This window comes from Thrips palmi, unplaced genomic scaffold, assembly GCF_012932325.1.
Source record: "Thrips palmi isolate BJ-2018 unplaced genomic scaffold, TpBJ-2018v1 HiC_scaffold_19, whole genome shotgun sequence".
NCBI classification, from domain to species: Eukaryota; Metazoa; Arthropoda; class Insecta; order Thysanoptera; family Thripidae; genus Thrips; species Thrips palmi.
Window position 1 is genome coordinate 10,823,380 of NW_023144628.1, and position 15,194 is coordinate 10,838,573.

The 15,194-nt window shown below is 48.1% G+C and overlaps 2 protein-coding genes across 6 annotated transcripts in view; both read left to right on the plus strand.

The window, feature by feature from the left end:
- Positions 1–570: 570 nt before the first annotated feature.
- On the plus strand, positions 571–10,657 carry LOC117645732 (chromodomain-helicase-DNA-binding protein Mi-2 homolog). Of its 2 annotated transcripts, none has more exons than XM_034386093.1 (17): positions 571–766; positions 1,862–1,935; positions 2,024–2,149; positions 2,231–2,396; positions 2,495–3,872; positions 3,952–4,126; positions 4,211–4,326; positions 4,444–4,699; positions 4,794–5,102; positions 5,192–7,054; positions 7,145–7,450; positions 7,518–7,682; positions 7,799–8,647; positions 8,723–8,906; positions 8,998–9,126; positions 9,213–9,261; positions 9,370–10,657. In XM_034386093.1, exons 1-16 carry the CDS (start codon positions 730–732, stop codon positions 9,218–9,220), a joined length of 6,141 nt encoding a protein of 2,046 aa, XP_034241984.1. In that variant the 5' UTR covers positions 571–729; the 3' UTR covers positions 9,221–9,261; positions 9,370–10,657. The 2 variants fall into 2 exon arrangements, with proteins under 2 accessions (XP_034241984.1, XP_034241985.1); XM_034386094.1 differs by having other exon boundaries at positions 7,145–7,441.
- A 720-nt stretch (positions 10,658–11,377) lies between these two features.
- LOC117645667 (6-phosphofructo-2-kinase/fructose-2,6-bisphosphatase 2) overlaps positions 11,378–15,194 on the plus strand; it is a 33,477-nt gene continuing 29,660 nt past the window's right edge. For 2 of the 4 annotated variants that reach the window (XM_034385966.1, XM_034385963.1), the window contains exon 1: positions 11,379–11,669. In XM_034385966.1, coding sequence (XP_034241857.1) covers positions 11,516–11,669 — 154 coding nt within the window. In that variant the 5' untranslated portion in view covers positions 11,379–11,515. Of the gene's footprint in view, positions 11,670–15,194 lie in introns of all 4 variants that reach the window. The other 2 variants (XM_034385964.1, XM_034385965.1) reach the window with 2 other exon arrangements.

Sequence of the window (15,194 nt, forward strand, 5' to 3'; positions counted from 1 at the left end):
GGCGTCTCCACCTCCCTCCTCCATCCTGCGCTATTCACCTGAAGTGAATTTCGAACATTTTACTCGAAAGGAAAATATGAGTTCTCATTTCGTCCGGGAAATCGTTCACGTTGAAACATTGCAGTGTCAATAATTTTGTTACGTAAACAACAAAAATAAAAAAGGCAAAGAATTTTCCGACAATATTTTTTGTTTTACCGGCTAAGGGTGAAAACGTCTGAAATAGCTGAAGACCGCTTTAAATTTCTCTGAGGGAGATCCCGCTTCAAACTGCCCGCTGCTTTCCCTTTCCCGGATCGATCGCGCCCGAAGAGAAAAGTAGTCCTTGATGGCATGAATGGGAATGAAGAAGGCAATTTTCTTCGGTATCTTTCGCAAGGAAATGGAGGAACTTAAATTCTTCGCGTCCAAAGGACTGGAAGCGACACGCGCTTCGAGGCGTGGAGCCCAGAAGACGCCTCGTTTTCGAACAACAATTTGGCGTGTCCACTATTTTTTTCTAATTTCGGCCCGTTTCCCGCGGAGCCGCGGAGCGGAGCTTGCGGAGCGAGCCGAGTGCACTTCCTTAGCGCATGCGCCGTGGAGTCGATACGCTCTCGAGTGTGATGATGCGATCGGGGCTGTGCGGGTACAGTTCGCGGTGAATCTTTTCTAAATACACTGTTGTTAAGATATAATTTATCTTCAAGAGCAAGATTAGTGAACGAGTGAGGTGCTGAGGCATTAAATATGGCCTCAGACGAAGAAGTTGAGGAGTCCTTTGCCGGTAAGTTGACCTACCATGGCGTGTTTGTTTTCTTGGAGCATCCTGAGGCGAGCGGGACGAGATGGGATCATGTGGTTAGGTCGCCAAAACAACGAAATATACTGAATTATTTGTATCGGTTTCGCCAGCGACCGTTTCATCTTAACACTTGATATGCTTGTCAGCTATTTTCAGAGAATTTCCGCGCCCCGCGCAGTCATAAGTTCGCTCTGGAACGTGAAAGAGAGAGAGAGAGGAGGGTTGGGGGGGACGATTATTTTTCTGTGACAGCGCGGGTATCCCGGTCCCTTAAAACAAAATGGAGGCCATGAAACAAAGAAATAGGCTCGGTGCGTACCGATCCCATTTCTTAAATTATTGATGATTCATGACTGAACAAGTCACGAAATTGGGAAATCTGTCCAGAATGGCTCTTGTTTTCCCCATTTCCTCGCGTCGGCCAGTCGGCTTCGCTGGAACGGGGACTCCAGCTGATGGTCGCCTCCCTCTAATGATGGTTCATTCTGGAGGTTAAGCGTGTTAATTATTTTTCTCTGGCATTTTCCATGCCACGCGACGTTTTGGAACACGAGTTAAAGAGACATTCGCTGTGACTTGGTTGACACTCCCCAATGAACCAGTTGGAAAACGCCGGTCTTTGGTTATGACACCGGACGAGGACGAGAGAGAAAGAGCTGCGTTGAGAGAGACGCTCTCGGCGACGTCATAACCTAGCTTCACTTATTCATTTTGGTTTTAGCGGTTTTCACGCTCCGTTTCGTTGCGTGAGCCCTGGAAACTTCACATGATCTAAAGCATCTATAACCCTCCTTTTTGTGGATATCTTATTTAGTCCATAATTCAATCATTTTCGTCTTAAGTGAATATAGGTGGATTTAATTATGAATGGAGACCCACTTATGTTGCATGTTCTGATTTTTTAAAATGCCAATTTTTTAGAATGGCTTCTTTGTAACCAAATCCCAGTCTATCGAAGCTATTCAATTTTAGTCGGGTATTTGGATTGTTCTGACTGTGACCAATGCCTGCTCAAATTTGGATATCGGTTTTTCTCACCTGTAGGTTTCTTTGTCATGAATTCAATATTTGTTCTAGGGGAGGAGGAAGCAGAGGATGCTGCTGGCCGCAATGAAGATGCCTCACATGATTCTGATGAGGATAAAAAGGCTGTTCGTATTTCTATCATTTTTTATTTCGTTGTATCACCCCACACTTTTTGACCCTTTGTAATGTGTAATATGTTTCTCATTTTTTTAGGGGGACGATGAGTATGAGCCTGAAGAAAGCCACAGTAAAAGGAAGAAAGGAAAGAAGCGAAAGGCTAAAAGTGAAGGCAAAAAAGATAAAAAGAAAAAGAAGAAGAAGAAAAATGACAGTGAAGAAGTATGTTTCTACATTTTAACACCTTTTTTCATTCAAACTCTACTCTAAATTATTTTTAATCTTGAATAATTTGCTTTGCAGGAAGCTGACTTTGAATCCCAGGACGCTGGAGATAATGACACCTTGCAGGATTCAGATGCTGCTCCTTCGAGCAGCAAGAAAAGCAGCCGTAGGTCTCGAGGTAAACAAGAGAAGCAGGAGAAACCTCCCACAAATTCCAATGCAGCTGCATCCAGCGAATCTTCTGGTAAATCTCTTTTTCTTACCTTTCTTTACTTACTTGACTTGTGTTGTACTTTCCCTTTAAGACTTGCCTAATATCTTTGTTCTTTGTTGTTTTTTTAGGAATGCCTACAGTCAATGAAGTTTGTGCTACCTTTGGCTTGACGGATGTGGAAGTTGAATATTCAGATGCTGACTATCAGAACCTCACCACTTACAAATTGTTCCAACAACATGTGAGACCTCTTCTCTCTAAAGAAAATCCGAAAGTGCCCATGGGGAAACTTATGATGCTGGTCGCGGCCAAGTGGCGTGACTTCTCTGAAATGAATCCTCATACTAAGGAACAAATCGAAGAAGAAGAAGGAGGTAACGAGGAGGCATACACTCCCAAACCCAGTCGGTTACGATCCACGAGGGATTCCAGAGCTGCGGATCCCGATGTTAATGACGAGGAGGAGGAGGAAGATGATGATGAAATTGAACAGAGATCATCGAAAAAGAAGAGCCGAAGCCGCAGCAAGAAATCTAGTGGTAGTAGTAAGAAGGCCAAAGTTCCCACAATCAAGATTAAAATTGGCAGCAAGCGCAAGAGAGGAAGCTCTGATGATGATGACAATGGGGATACTCGTTCAGACCAGGATTCTGATGCAGAATTTGAACAAATGCTGAAGGAAGCAGAAGATGTGAATAAAGAAGAGGAAGTGGAGGAGGCAGCTGATGCGGAAGCAAAGGACAAACCCGAACAACCACGTCGTAAGGCCAAGACTAAAATTGGCCAAAAGAACAAGAAGAAGAAGACCAAAACAACTTCAAAATTCCCTGATGGTGGTGAAGAGCAAACAGACCATCAAGATTATTGTGAAGTGTGTCAACAAGGAGGGGAAATCATTCTCTGTGACACTTGTCCTCGTGCTTATCATTTGGTTTGTCTGGAGCCAGAGCTTGAAGAAACTCCAGAAGGGAAGTGGTCTTGCCCACATTGTGAAAGTGAAGGCACCCAAGAGCAAGAAGATGATGAACATCAGGAGTTCTGTAGAGTGTGCAAGGATGGTGGAGAATTGCTGTGCTGTGATTCTTGCCCTTCTGCGTATCACACATTCTGTCTAAACCCTCCTTTGACTGAAATTCCGGATGGTGATTGGAAGTGCCCGAGGTGTTCAGCAAAGCCACTACCTGGAAAAGTTCAAAAGATTTTGACTTGGCGTTGGGTTGAAAATGATAAAAAAGAAGAGAATGGAGAAAGCAAGCCAGTGAAGAAGTCACAGAGGCAGCGAGAGTACTTTGTCAAGTGGCAAGATAAGTCTTACTGGCATTGCTCCTGGGTATCTGAATTGCAGATGGAAGTATTCCATGGCATTATGATTCGCTGCTACACACGCAAATTTGACATGGATGAACCTCCTCGCTTTGAGGACCCACTTGATGAGATGGATGCCCGAAGAAAAAGGATCACTGACGCTCAAGCATTCTCTCAAAATATGGAAGAGAGATTCTACAAGTAAGCACTACATAAGTAGTATAATTTATATAATATCTGAGACAAATTCACCAATTAATTTGTATCTTATTCTCTTTAGGTATGGTATTAAACCAGAGTGGCTGCAGGTGCACAGAGTATTGAACCACCGCTCCATGCGTGATGGCCGCATGTTGTACCTAGTGAAATGGAGAGACCTTTCTTATGAAAGTGCAACATGGGAAGAAGATGATGATTCAACACATGGGTTGAAGCAAGCTGTGGAGTACTACATGGTATGCATACCTCATTTCCTGTTACCTGAATGCTTGTTCTATTGATCAAATCGATTATTTATCCCCCTATTGTTCGTTTATTAGGACCTGCGAGCTGCCTGCAATGTGGATTCTGGCAGTAGTAAGAAGTCCTCCAAATCGAAGAAGGGCAAGAAGTCAAAGTCCAAGGAGAATGACTATGATGGAGAAAGGAGCACACAGTAAGACCCTTCTCCCTTACACTTATTATTTTCAAATCAATACCTCCATTTCAGAATGGTTTGCCTTAGTTTGCTCTTTTGACAAGTGAGTGACATGCATTTCAATTTCTCTTGCAGGAGAAAGTTCATCCCTCCTCCTGAAAAGCCCTCCACTGATCTCAAGCGTAAATGGGACAAACAACCTGACTATCTTGATGCCACTGGCTGTTGTCTTCATCCCTACCAGTTAGAGGGCCTGAACTGGTTGCGGTACTCTTGGGGTCAAGGTCTTGATACAATTTTAGCTGATGAGATGGGTCTTGGAAAAACTATCCAAACTATTACATTCCTGTACTCACTGTATAAGGAAGGACATTGCAAAGGGCCATTCCTTGTAAGTACTGATGTCATTTTATGCCCACCCCTTTTTTTAATAATATCTTGCCCATTGTATTTGTTTGGTTTATGCTATTTTTTTTTGCCCTCAGGTGAGTGCTCCACTTTCAACCATCATTAACTGGGAGAGAGAATTTGAAGTTTGGGCTCCAGATTTTTATGTGGTTACCTATGTTGGTGACAAAGATTCTCGTGCAGTTATTCGAGAACATGAACTCTCCTTTGAAGAAAATGCTGTGCGTGGAAGCAGAGCAGGACGAATTCGCTCCAACACAATAAAATTCCATGTGCTGTTGACAAGTTATGAGCTTATTTCTATTGATGTTGCTTGCTTGGGATCCATTGATTGGGCTGTGCTTGTCGTTGATGAAGCCCATCGTTTGAAGAGTAACCAGTCCAAGGTAGGTTGCAGCTGTAATGCTGTGACAACTACAGCTGAAAGTCTTTCAATCACTGACTCATTTATTTATTTTTTCCCTTCTTCAAACAGTTCTTTAGGCTGCTGGCTGGATACAACATTGCTTACAAGCTACTTCTCACTGGTACACCTCTTCAAAACAATCTGGAGGAATTGTTCCATCTGCTGAACTTCTTGTCCAGCGAAAAATTCAATGACTTAGCTTCATTCCAAAACGAATTCGCGGACATAAACAAAGAAGAGCAAGTTAAAAAATTGCATGACATGCTGGGGCCCCACATGCTGCGTCGTTTGAAAGCTGACGTACTCAAGAACATGCCAACCAAATCTGAGTTTATTGTGCGTGTTGAATTGTCTCCCATGCAAAAGAAGTATTACAAGTACATCCTCACCAAGAACTTTGAAGCACTCAATCCCAAAGGTGGAGGTCAACAAATGTCCCTGCTCAACATCATGATGGACTTGAAGAAGTGCTGCAACCACCCTTATCTCTTCCCTGTGGCTGCACAGGAAGCACCTGTTAATGCTAACGGGCAGTATGAAGTTAATGGTTTGATCAAGGCCTCTGGTAAACTGACCCTCCTTTCTAAAATGTTGCGCAAGTTGCATGACACTGGGCACCGTGTACTTATCTTCTCTCAAATGACAAAAATGTTGGATTTATTGGAAGATTATCTTGAAGGAGAAGGATACAAGTATGAGCGTATTGATGGTGGTATCACTGGAACCTTGCGTCAAGAAGCTATTGATAGGTTCAATGCCCCTCAAGCTCCGCAGTTTGCTTTCCTTCTGTCTACTCGTGCTGGTGGTTTGGGTATCAATTTGGCCACTGCAGACACTGTCATCATCTACGACTCCGATTGGAATCCTCACAATGATATCCAGGCCTTCTCTCGTGCCCATCGTATTGGTCAGGCAAACAAGGTCATGATCTATCGTTTCGTAACAAGAAATTCTGTTGAAGAAAGAGTGACACAAGTGGCCAAGCGCAAAATGATGCTGACCCATCTTGTTGTGCGGCCTGGTATGGGCGGCAAGGCAACTAATTTTACCAAGCAGGAGATGGATGACATTCTCAGGTTCGGTACTGAAGAGCTCTTCAAAGAGGAGGAAGGCAAGGAGGAGGATGCCATTCATTACACTGATAAGGCTATTGACGAACTCTTGGAAAGATCTCAGGAGGGTATTGAGCAGAAAGAGAACTGGGCAAACGAGTATCTCTCTTCATTCAAGGTGGCTAGTTATGTCACCAAGGAAGGTGATGAGGAAGAAGAAGTTACGGAAGTCATCAAACAGGAAGCTGAAAATACGGATCCTGCATACTGGGTTAAGCTGCTCCGCCACCACTATGAACAACAGCAAGAAGATATTGCCCGTACCCTGGGTAAAGGAAAGCGAATCCGTAAACAAGTCAATTACATCGATAGCACTGTGGAAGGAAGAGATCAAGATACTACGTGGCAAGAAAATCTTTCTGACTACAATTCAGATTTCTCAGCACCATCAGACGATGACAAGGAGGATGATGACTTTGATGAGAAAGGTGGTGATGGTGAGGGAGGCGGCCGCCGAAGCAAGCGACGGCCTGAGGGTCGTAGGGACGAGAAAGACAGGCCTCTGCCTCCCCTGCTGGCCAGGGTTGGCGGAAACATTGAAGTTCTTGGCTTCAATGCCCGGCAAAGGAAGGCATTCCTCAATGCCATCATGCGCTACGGAATGCCACCTCAAGACGCATTCAATTCTCAGTGGCTGGTCCGCGATCTTCGTGGCAAGTCTGAGAAGAACTTCAAGGCATATGTATCTCTCTTTATGCGTCACCTTTGTGAACCTGGAGCAGACAATGCCGACACGTTTGCTGATGGAGTACCCCGTGAAGGACTGAGCAGACAGCATGTCCTCACTCGTATCGGCGTCATGTCACTGATCAGGAAAAAGGTGGGTTCATTCATGGTTGTGCTTACTTGAATACTTTATCCAATCACTTTTAGAATTTCAGCTGACCATTCTTTTGCTCATTTCTAACAGGTTCAAGAATTTGAAAACATCAATGGATACTACAGTATGCCAGAGTTGATCCGCAAACCTGTAGATGCTGCTGTTAAAAGTGCTGCTGCCGCTGCGGGCGTTGCACCCCCGCCTGGTCCCGCTGATGCTGCAGCTGCAGCATCTGCTTTGGCCTCGGGATCTTCCAGTGTGTCTGCAACACCAGGAACTAGTGCTTCCGCAAGTCCAGCACCTACTCCAACTCCAGGGGCTGCTGATGAAAATAAGGAAAAGGACAAGGATAAGGATAAGGAAAAAGATAAGGAAAAGGAGAAAGAGGTGAGAATGGTAATAATAAGTCTTGGTGGTACTTCCATACTTGAAAGGCAGTGGTTTTATGTTGTTTTGTTCACAGGGGGAGGACCTGACCAAAAAAGACGAAGAATCTGAGAAGGATGCTGAAGTTAAAGATGATAAGAATCCTGTAGAGGAAGAAAAGGAGAAAGAGAAAGAGAAGAATGGTGAAACTGCACCAGATGTTGAGGAGGCTGATGTTAAGGTCAAGATGGATGTTGATGAGGTAAGAACATAAACATGTTTAAATAGTAGTCATGGTAACGCAGATGATGGAACTGCGAATCATTCAGTTATTCAGAGGTTTTGTTGCTAAGCAATTGTTTGTCTCTTTACTTTTAGGAGCCTGCAAAGGAAGCGGAGAAACCAGCTGCTGCTACAGAAGAAAACGGAGAAGAAAAGAAGGATGAAGTTCAGGTCAAGGAAGAGAAGGCTGACACAGAAGCAGGAAAGGAAGACAAGCCAGAAGAGGAAGGCGAGAAAACTGCTGTAAAGAAGGAAGCTGAGGTTTCAGTCAAGGCTGAAAACAAAGATAGTGAAGAAGAAAAGACCACTGAGACAGAGAAGGATGACAAGGAAAAAGATGAGAAGAAGGACGGCAAAGATGACAAAAAGGAGGTCAAGAAAGAAGATGATGATGATATTGTGGTTGTTAAAGATGTTGAGAAAGTCAAAGTTGATGAGAAGAAGCTGGAGGAAGAAATGGAGAAGGCCAAGCGGAAGTTCATGTTCAACATTGCTGATGGTGGCTTCACTGAACTTCACACGCTGTGGGTCAACGAAGAGAAGGCGGCCGTTCCTGGTCGTGAATACGAAATCTGGCACAGGCGCCACGACTACTGGCTTCTTGCGGGAATTGTCACTCACGGCTACGGCCGTTGGCAAGATATCCAAGCAGACATTCGCTTTGCTATCATCAACGAACCATTTAAAATGGATGTCGGCAAAGGAAATTTCCTTGAAATTAAAAACAAGTTCCTGGCGAGGAGGTTCAAACTTTTGGAGCAGGCTCTAGTAATAGAGGAACAGTTGCGGAGAGCCGCTTATTTAAATTTAACCCAGGACCCAAACCACCCAGCGATGTCGTTAAATGCTAGGTTCGCTGAAGTGGAATGTTTAGCTGAGTCTCATCAGCACCTTAGTAAAGAGTCCCTGGCGGGAAACAAGCCAGCAAATGCAGTTCTTCACAAAGTAATTTTCTTCATACCTTCTTTTAATGGCTTTTCATCCTGTTATGTTCTGTACTGATTCTCTTTTCTTGATCAGGTTTTAAACCAGCTTGAGGAACTGCTGTCCGATATGAAATCGGACGTGAGCCGTTTACCGGCCACCCTGGCTCGCATCCCCCCAGTTGCGCAACGACTGCAGATGTCTGAGAGGTCAATCCTTTCAAGATTAGCAGCTACAACAACTGGATCTGCACCTAGCACCCCAACCTCTTCTCAACCAGGTACAATCTTGGCTAGATAATTAACTTTATGAGCTGTGGTTTCCTCCCTCTGTTGGTTTGCGTACTAAAATTGACCTTGATTCTCCTGAAGGTATGATAAGTGCCCAGTTCCCTTCTGGCTTCCCATCTGGACAACTTCCAGGCAGCTTTGGAGCAGCCAACTTCAGTAATTTCCGGCCACAGTACTCAGTCCCTGGACAACCCACATCTCAGGGATATGGTAAGTTTTGGAATAAACTACATATTTGATGCACTGTTTTCCTTGCTGTAGTACCTGACTGATTTTGCCCTCACTTTTTCTTCCAGTTAATTAAATTTCATAGCTGCATTAGTTTGGATGCATGTTGATACTAAGGTAAGTAATAATGTCGTTTTTCAGAAAGATTCTTAGAACTGAAATGCCTGTTATATTTGAACTAGTGTGTAATGATCTTACTCTTATGTTTCTTTATCTTCTTTCCAGTTATTGGTGTGGATTGAAGTGAGCTTTGTGTGGTGATGATACCAGGACTTCAGTCTTGTGTACAGCATATATATGCAGTGATACTTCGGTTGGAACTTTCTCAATAGAGTTTAAGAGCAAATACAGTAGTGAGTGGAAGGTTTAGGTTTAAAGTGGTGTTTTAAAAGACAGATTGGTGAATGGTTTCAACTTCAACATTCTACACTTCTTGGTGTGGTCATTGTGCAAATTTGTCTATCACTCTTGCATCTTTGTTTTTATCCTCATTTCATGTCCATAGATCTCACAAGTGGCCTATGAAGTTTCTGCTGTATTCTGTTAATTTAGCCTTGAAATGACTTCATTGGCTACGGTTTATTTCTAAGCTATTACTTGCCCAGAAAATTAGAGAGGAAATTTCAGTATTTTCTTTGCTCCAATTAGCTGGTGCTATCTTAATCATGGTTCAGTTTTCTTAGTTTGCACAAAATCATAAATTATCTGGCAAAAGATAAATCTCGTTTCAAAACGGGCTTACATTTAAAGAGCACTCTTGATTTTGTGCAAGCTTTGTACAAATACTTCCAATTTCTTTTTTATTCATTTGTTCCATTGTGAAAATGGCATATTAATGATTGTGATTTTAGGTTCAATTTTTTTTTTGAACTAGATGAAAAGTAACTTTTGTCTCCCTTTTATATCCACTACTAGTACGTACATTTGTTTTGTATTATTGTACTATGATTTATCTGTGCTTATGGACTGTACTGCTAATAGTCAACCCATTCCTTCACATTAATTTGTCTGAGCATAGTATTTGGTTTCTTCACTTCAAAATGCAAGTAAGCATTTGAATACTTGGCTTGAGAGGGAATTTGGCTCCAGTCATTTCCATCACATGAGATCCCCCGCTGAGCACTTACGCAAAGTGCTTTGTGTATTGCACTGACAGGAAATCTATAAAGGATGAAACCAAAGATAGAATCAAATGATTTTGTTGACAGCCTGACATTTTACTGTTAGCTGTGTTTTTAGGCCTCCATATTAACCTCACCTGTTTAAATCCTCCTCTCTTATGATTTGACCTCTGGAAATTTGTTTAAGTATTTGCTAACATTTTTGTTGATTACAAATTGTAATGTTGGGCCTGAATTGGATATTTTTGTATGTTCTATTTTGTGCTGTTCCTGACTTGGAGAAAATATCTATGGCTAGGAGTAAAAATGTATCCACTCTGTCTCCTCCATATGGGTTCTCAAGTACTGTACATGCCGACAAATTGTGAATGAAACTAATTATAATTAATTTATTAAAAGAGTTTTCTTTTTAAAAAAAATTGATATCAGTTTTAGATGATATGTATAAAAATGTCAGGCCCATATTGGGTCTCTCATTCAGCGTCAGGTTTTTAACTTTTATTGATTTTGGACAAGTGAAATAAGATTGCTTTGTAGACTATGTTAACTGTTTGGCTTCATGGAGTACCTGCAGTGAAAACACCGTACGATAAGAGCTTAAATGTAGGTGCCCATGAAACATGTGATTGGCATTTTGCATTCTTTGCATTTGCCCAATTTAAGTTAATAAATGATTCGTATATAAACGTGTTTGTCATGAATTTCCCTTTCCACCCAATCTTCTCTTACTCCACCTCCACAGTGAAGACCGTCAGGAGTCGGTAGCCTAGGCGAGATTGAATTTCCCGCCTAGATCCAGTACAGCCATAATCAATTCTCAAACTCGCATCCTACAAGTTCAATAATCGTACCTCGCATTCCTTGAAACTGGTGCATGCCTGACGAGAAGCCCGCTCACTTAATACCGCAGGAAGACAGGCGGGACACGAAAGTGCCCAATGTGAGTGCCTTGCAGTCCAGCCCGGAGATCGGGTTGGCAGGCCCGGCGAGCGAAGGCGCGACTTTCGACTGTCGTCGGTGCTTTCCGCAGTCGCTCCTGATTGGTCGCGCCGCAGCGGCTGCTTCTGCCATTGGTGTTCGGCGGGTGGCAAGACCGCGACGGGCTGTCCGTCTGTCTGCCTGTCCGTCGACCGAGCGAGCCCCGTGTTCCGTCCCTCTCCGCTCCGCTCCGCCGCGCGCGTCCCCGTCCAGTCAGTTGTCAAACAGACCATGCTCACACCAACACGCTGACCACGCTCCCGTCCCGATCAATGGCGCTTCACAGCCCCGTCTCCGTGTGTGACTATTCCGAACTTCGCGCTGTGAAATGTAGTTCTGACTCAACTCCACCAATGTCGCCCGAAAAGAAGACGTACGTCCCTCCCTCGTCCGAGACCATCCAGACCAAGCCGTTCCCCGTCAGAGGTAAAACACGAACCTTAGCAGTGCTGGGTCGGCCTGGTGTCGTCCGGGCATGGGCTCGCACATTTTTGGTGAGACGTGTCATGTGCAATGTGCCCTGTCATTCGCTCTGTCGAACTTGTTTCTGTCGGAGGGAACGACTGCCAGTCTCGAGTTGTTTGTGGACTTCACAGACCGTGCACGCACACTAACGTGCGAAAACGTTGTTGACGATCCTCCAGTCCGGCGAAGAATCGGAATCTGTGATGAGGTCGTGACAGCTTACATTAAAATAGTTTTGGCAGTGTTGTTTGTGGTAGTGGCTCCTAACCTCTTGGTAGGAAAAGCTGTTCTGTTGGTGGAAGAATTTTGGTGTGTACTCTGTTGCATTATCAAGTCAGCAATCAAAGTGTTTATGAATGAGAATGTTGTCCAAAATGAGGTCTTGTCTGTGATGTTTATGGATATTGATTGTTGTCGCTTCTGAGCTCCAACTGTAGTTACGTTGGAAAATTAAATCTGATTCCATTGAATCTGGCCTTAATAAATTTTCAAGCCTGTGCAAGTAAATTTGTTTGTAACTTTTATCATTGTACGTACTATTTATTTAATGGTATGAGACACAGGCTGCTTGGACATGTCTTAGGTCCATTCATTGATTGTGGGATGGGAGGGAAGACAGCGCCATGCAACAGCTTATTCACTTTGTCGTCAAAGATCCATAAGATGATATGTCAAAATTCTTCTCACTCTATTCTACAGAAATCAGTCCTTTTAAGTTGTTGGGCTATGTAGTCCAATTTCTCTGAATGGGAAATGCATTTTCTTGTGCCACCTTTCTGAGTGTGTGACAGGGAATGCATGCTATGGGTCCATCTGGGTTCTGCCTGTCAAGTTGTCAGTGCTCGCCCAGAGCTTGCCACAGTGTAGTTCCTCGGACGAGCGGCCGGCACGCGGGGCGGGGCGGGGCGGGGCCGGGCCCTAACTCGTTTCCCATACGCAGGACCTGCCAGGCAGTCAGGCACGGCCGGCAAGGCGTGCTGTCCTGTCCGCCCCGCATGCCCGGCGCGGGCCGCGCCGCGGCTTTTGGCAGGCATGTCATCACGGATGGAATGCCTCGCCGGCCTCTGCCTGGCCCGCGGCACGTCCCGCGGCGCCACCGGTCCAGCTCCAGCGGAGTCCAGCGGGGCGACGGCGGGCATGGAAGGCATGCTATTGCTGGAATCTGGGGGCCCGGGCGTGAGGCCGAGCCTGGCGGAGGTCGAGGTCGGCACACCACACCTGCCACATCCGGCGCGTCGTCGCCGTGCGCCCCTTGGCCTCACTAATAACCCTTGCCTACCTGCCCCTTTCTGACGCACCGCCTCGGCGCCTCGGCGTAGTCCTCCTTCCTCCCTGTAAAAGAGGGAAAAACAACTCCAGCGCTCCACGCGTGGTGGCGCCAGGCAGCGCCAGGCAGCGCCAGCCTGTGGCGTCGCCGGGCGTCGCCTGGAATCCTGGAATGCCGGTCCGGTCGCTTCCCCTCCGTCGTGGCGCTGCAGACGGTGCAGTCCCATCGCGCACCGGGGCTGACCGGGGCGTCCCCGAGCACGCGCGGCACGCGCCGCTCTGGCAGCGTGTGCGGACCTCGGTGCGGACCTTCAACTTGACGCGCTTGACGCCCTTGAAGCAGGTTGGCCCAGACCAGCCAGGCCTCGCCTTGCGGGGATTGGCGGCGTTTGCTTAGCCCCTCCTCATTTCCGCCGACCGGCGGCATGGCTGTGGCTTCCCCCCAAAAACCTTACAACGCCAGTGTTCGAACCGCGGGCGGCGCATCTTCGTTTTCCCCGCACGCACGGCCGCACGCCGCCGCGGCCTTGACAGTGTGAGGCTGAGGGCTCGCGGCTCCACTGTGTCCTTGACCCCCCTCCCCTCCCACCACCCGCTGAGCCCTGTGTGCCCTGCCCGCCCTTCCCCCTTTCGCTTTCCTTGTCTTTGCTCGCCGCCGTGCCTGCCTCTGCCTGCCGCTTCCTCTGGCCATCCTAAAATTAGAGGGACCCACCGAGCCTCTGTGCCCCACGGCCCACGCTGCGGCCACGCTGTGCCTCGCCGTTGATATCCACCCCGCCGCGCCCCGCCGCGCCCCCGCGCCCCGCCGCGCCCCGCCGCGCCCCGCCGCCCCGCCGCCCCGCCGCGCCCCGCCGCGCCCCGCGCCCCCGCCCGCCCGCCGCGCCCCCGCGCCCCGCCGCGCCCGCCGCGCCCCGCGCCCGCGCCGCGCCGCGCCCGCCACGCCCGACCCACGCGGACGCCGTCCTGAAGGGCGCCACCCTCAATCGATGCGCTCCAGCAGCCCCCCGCCCCGCCCCTCCGCCGCCTCCCCGCGGGCCGTCGCCGCTCTCGCCGCTGTGTGCTCCGGCTGGCTCCGGCCCTGCCGCCCCTCGCTACGCAAGGCCACCTGTTAGCCTGACGGCCTGGCGGGCCGCCCCTCCGTCCCGTGGCCGGCACCGCGTAGCGCTGGGGCCTTCTGCTGGACGCACGGCAACTTGCAGTGTATTTCGGCGCATCGGGCTCTGGCGTCTTGTTGCAGCTCTGACTGCGCTCCTTCGGTGTGCCCCAGCAATACCCCGCACAGTGGGCCAGAAGACCCGAGAAGACCGGTGGAGGCGGCCAAAACTATAGACGCGTTTTGAGCTCCAGAGTCGCTAAATGAGACTCGAACCGAACGCGTGACCCCACCAATGGATAGCTCTCCGAACGAGGAATCCATGGGTGGGGTCACACGTTCGGTTCGAGTCCCATTTAGCGACTCTGGAGCTCAAAACGCGTCTAGGGTTTTGGCCGCCTCCACCGGTCTTCTGGCCCGCTGTACCCCGCCGGGTGCAGCCGGCTGTAGCCCGTCTAGACCCCCGCCCCAGCGTAGCCGCTAGCCGCCCCGGGCCTGGCACGCCCGCCGCCGCTGTCTGTCTGTGCGCAGACTCATTTCGAGCGGGTGCCTCTATCTCCCTACGTATCTCCCGTGTGGGTTGGGTGCGAGAGAGACGGGGCGACTGGACCCCCGTCCGGAATCTGTGGTGTCTCGCTGAGCGCAGTGCGGCCGGCCGGATCCCGCTAGGTCTAGGCCCCCTGGCCCCAAGCTGCGGGCGCTTACACGCCCACCCCCGGGGGTTGAAACTTGAAACGGTCGCCGCTTCATTACACTGTAGGGGGTGTAATTAGCTCATTAGCCCCGCGGTTTGGATTACCGTCAGCTCGAAGGACGCGCGTTAATTCAATTTTCCGATTGGCCCAGCCAGTGCGCTCCGGTTTGGAGGGGAAGGGGGGGGGGGACGCTCGGACTTCCCCACCGCGGCAGCTGCGGTTCTCTCGGCGCGCATCGCAAGGAAATTGAGTCGAAATTGGATTGACACGGCGAGGCGGGCGATGATGGGATCCGGATTGAGTTCCGCCTCTCTCTCGCACTCGCTGTGTGAGGTGGCTGTCTCTCTCTCTCTCTCGTGCACGTGGCGGGCCGCGCCGGCTGCTCTAACTTTTCCTATGTTTGTCCGATGCTCGGCGCCGCGTGTACCACGC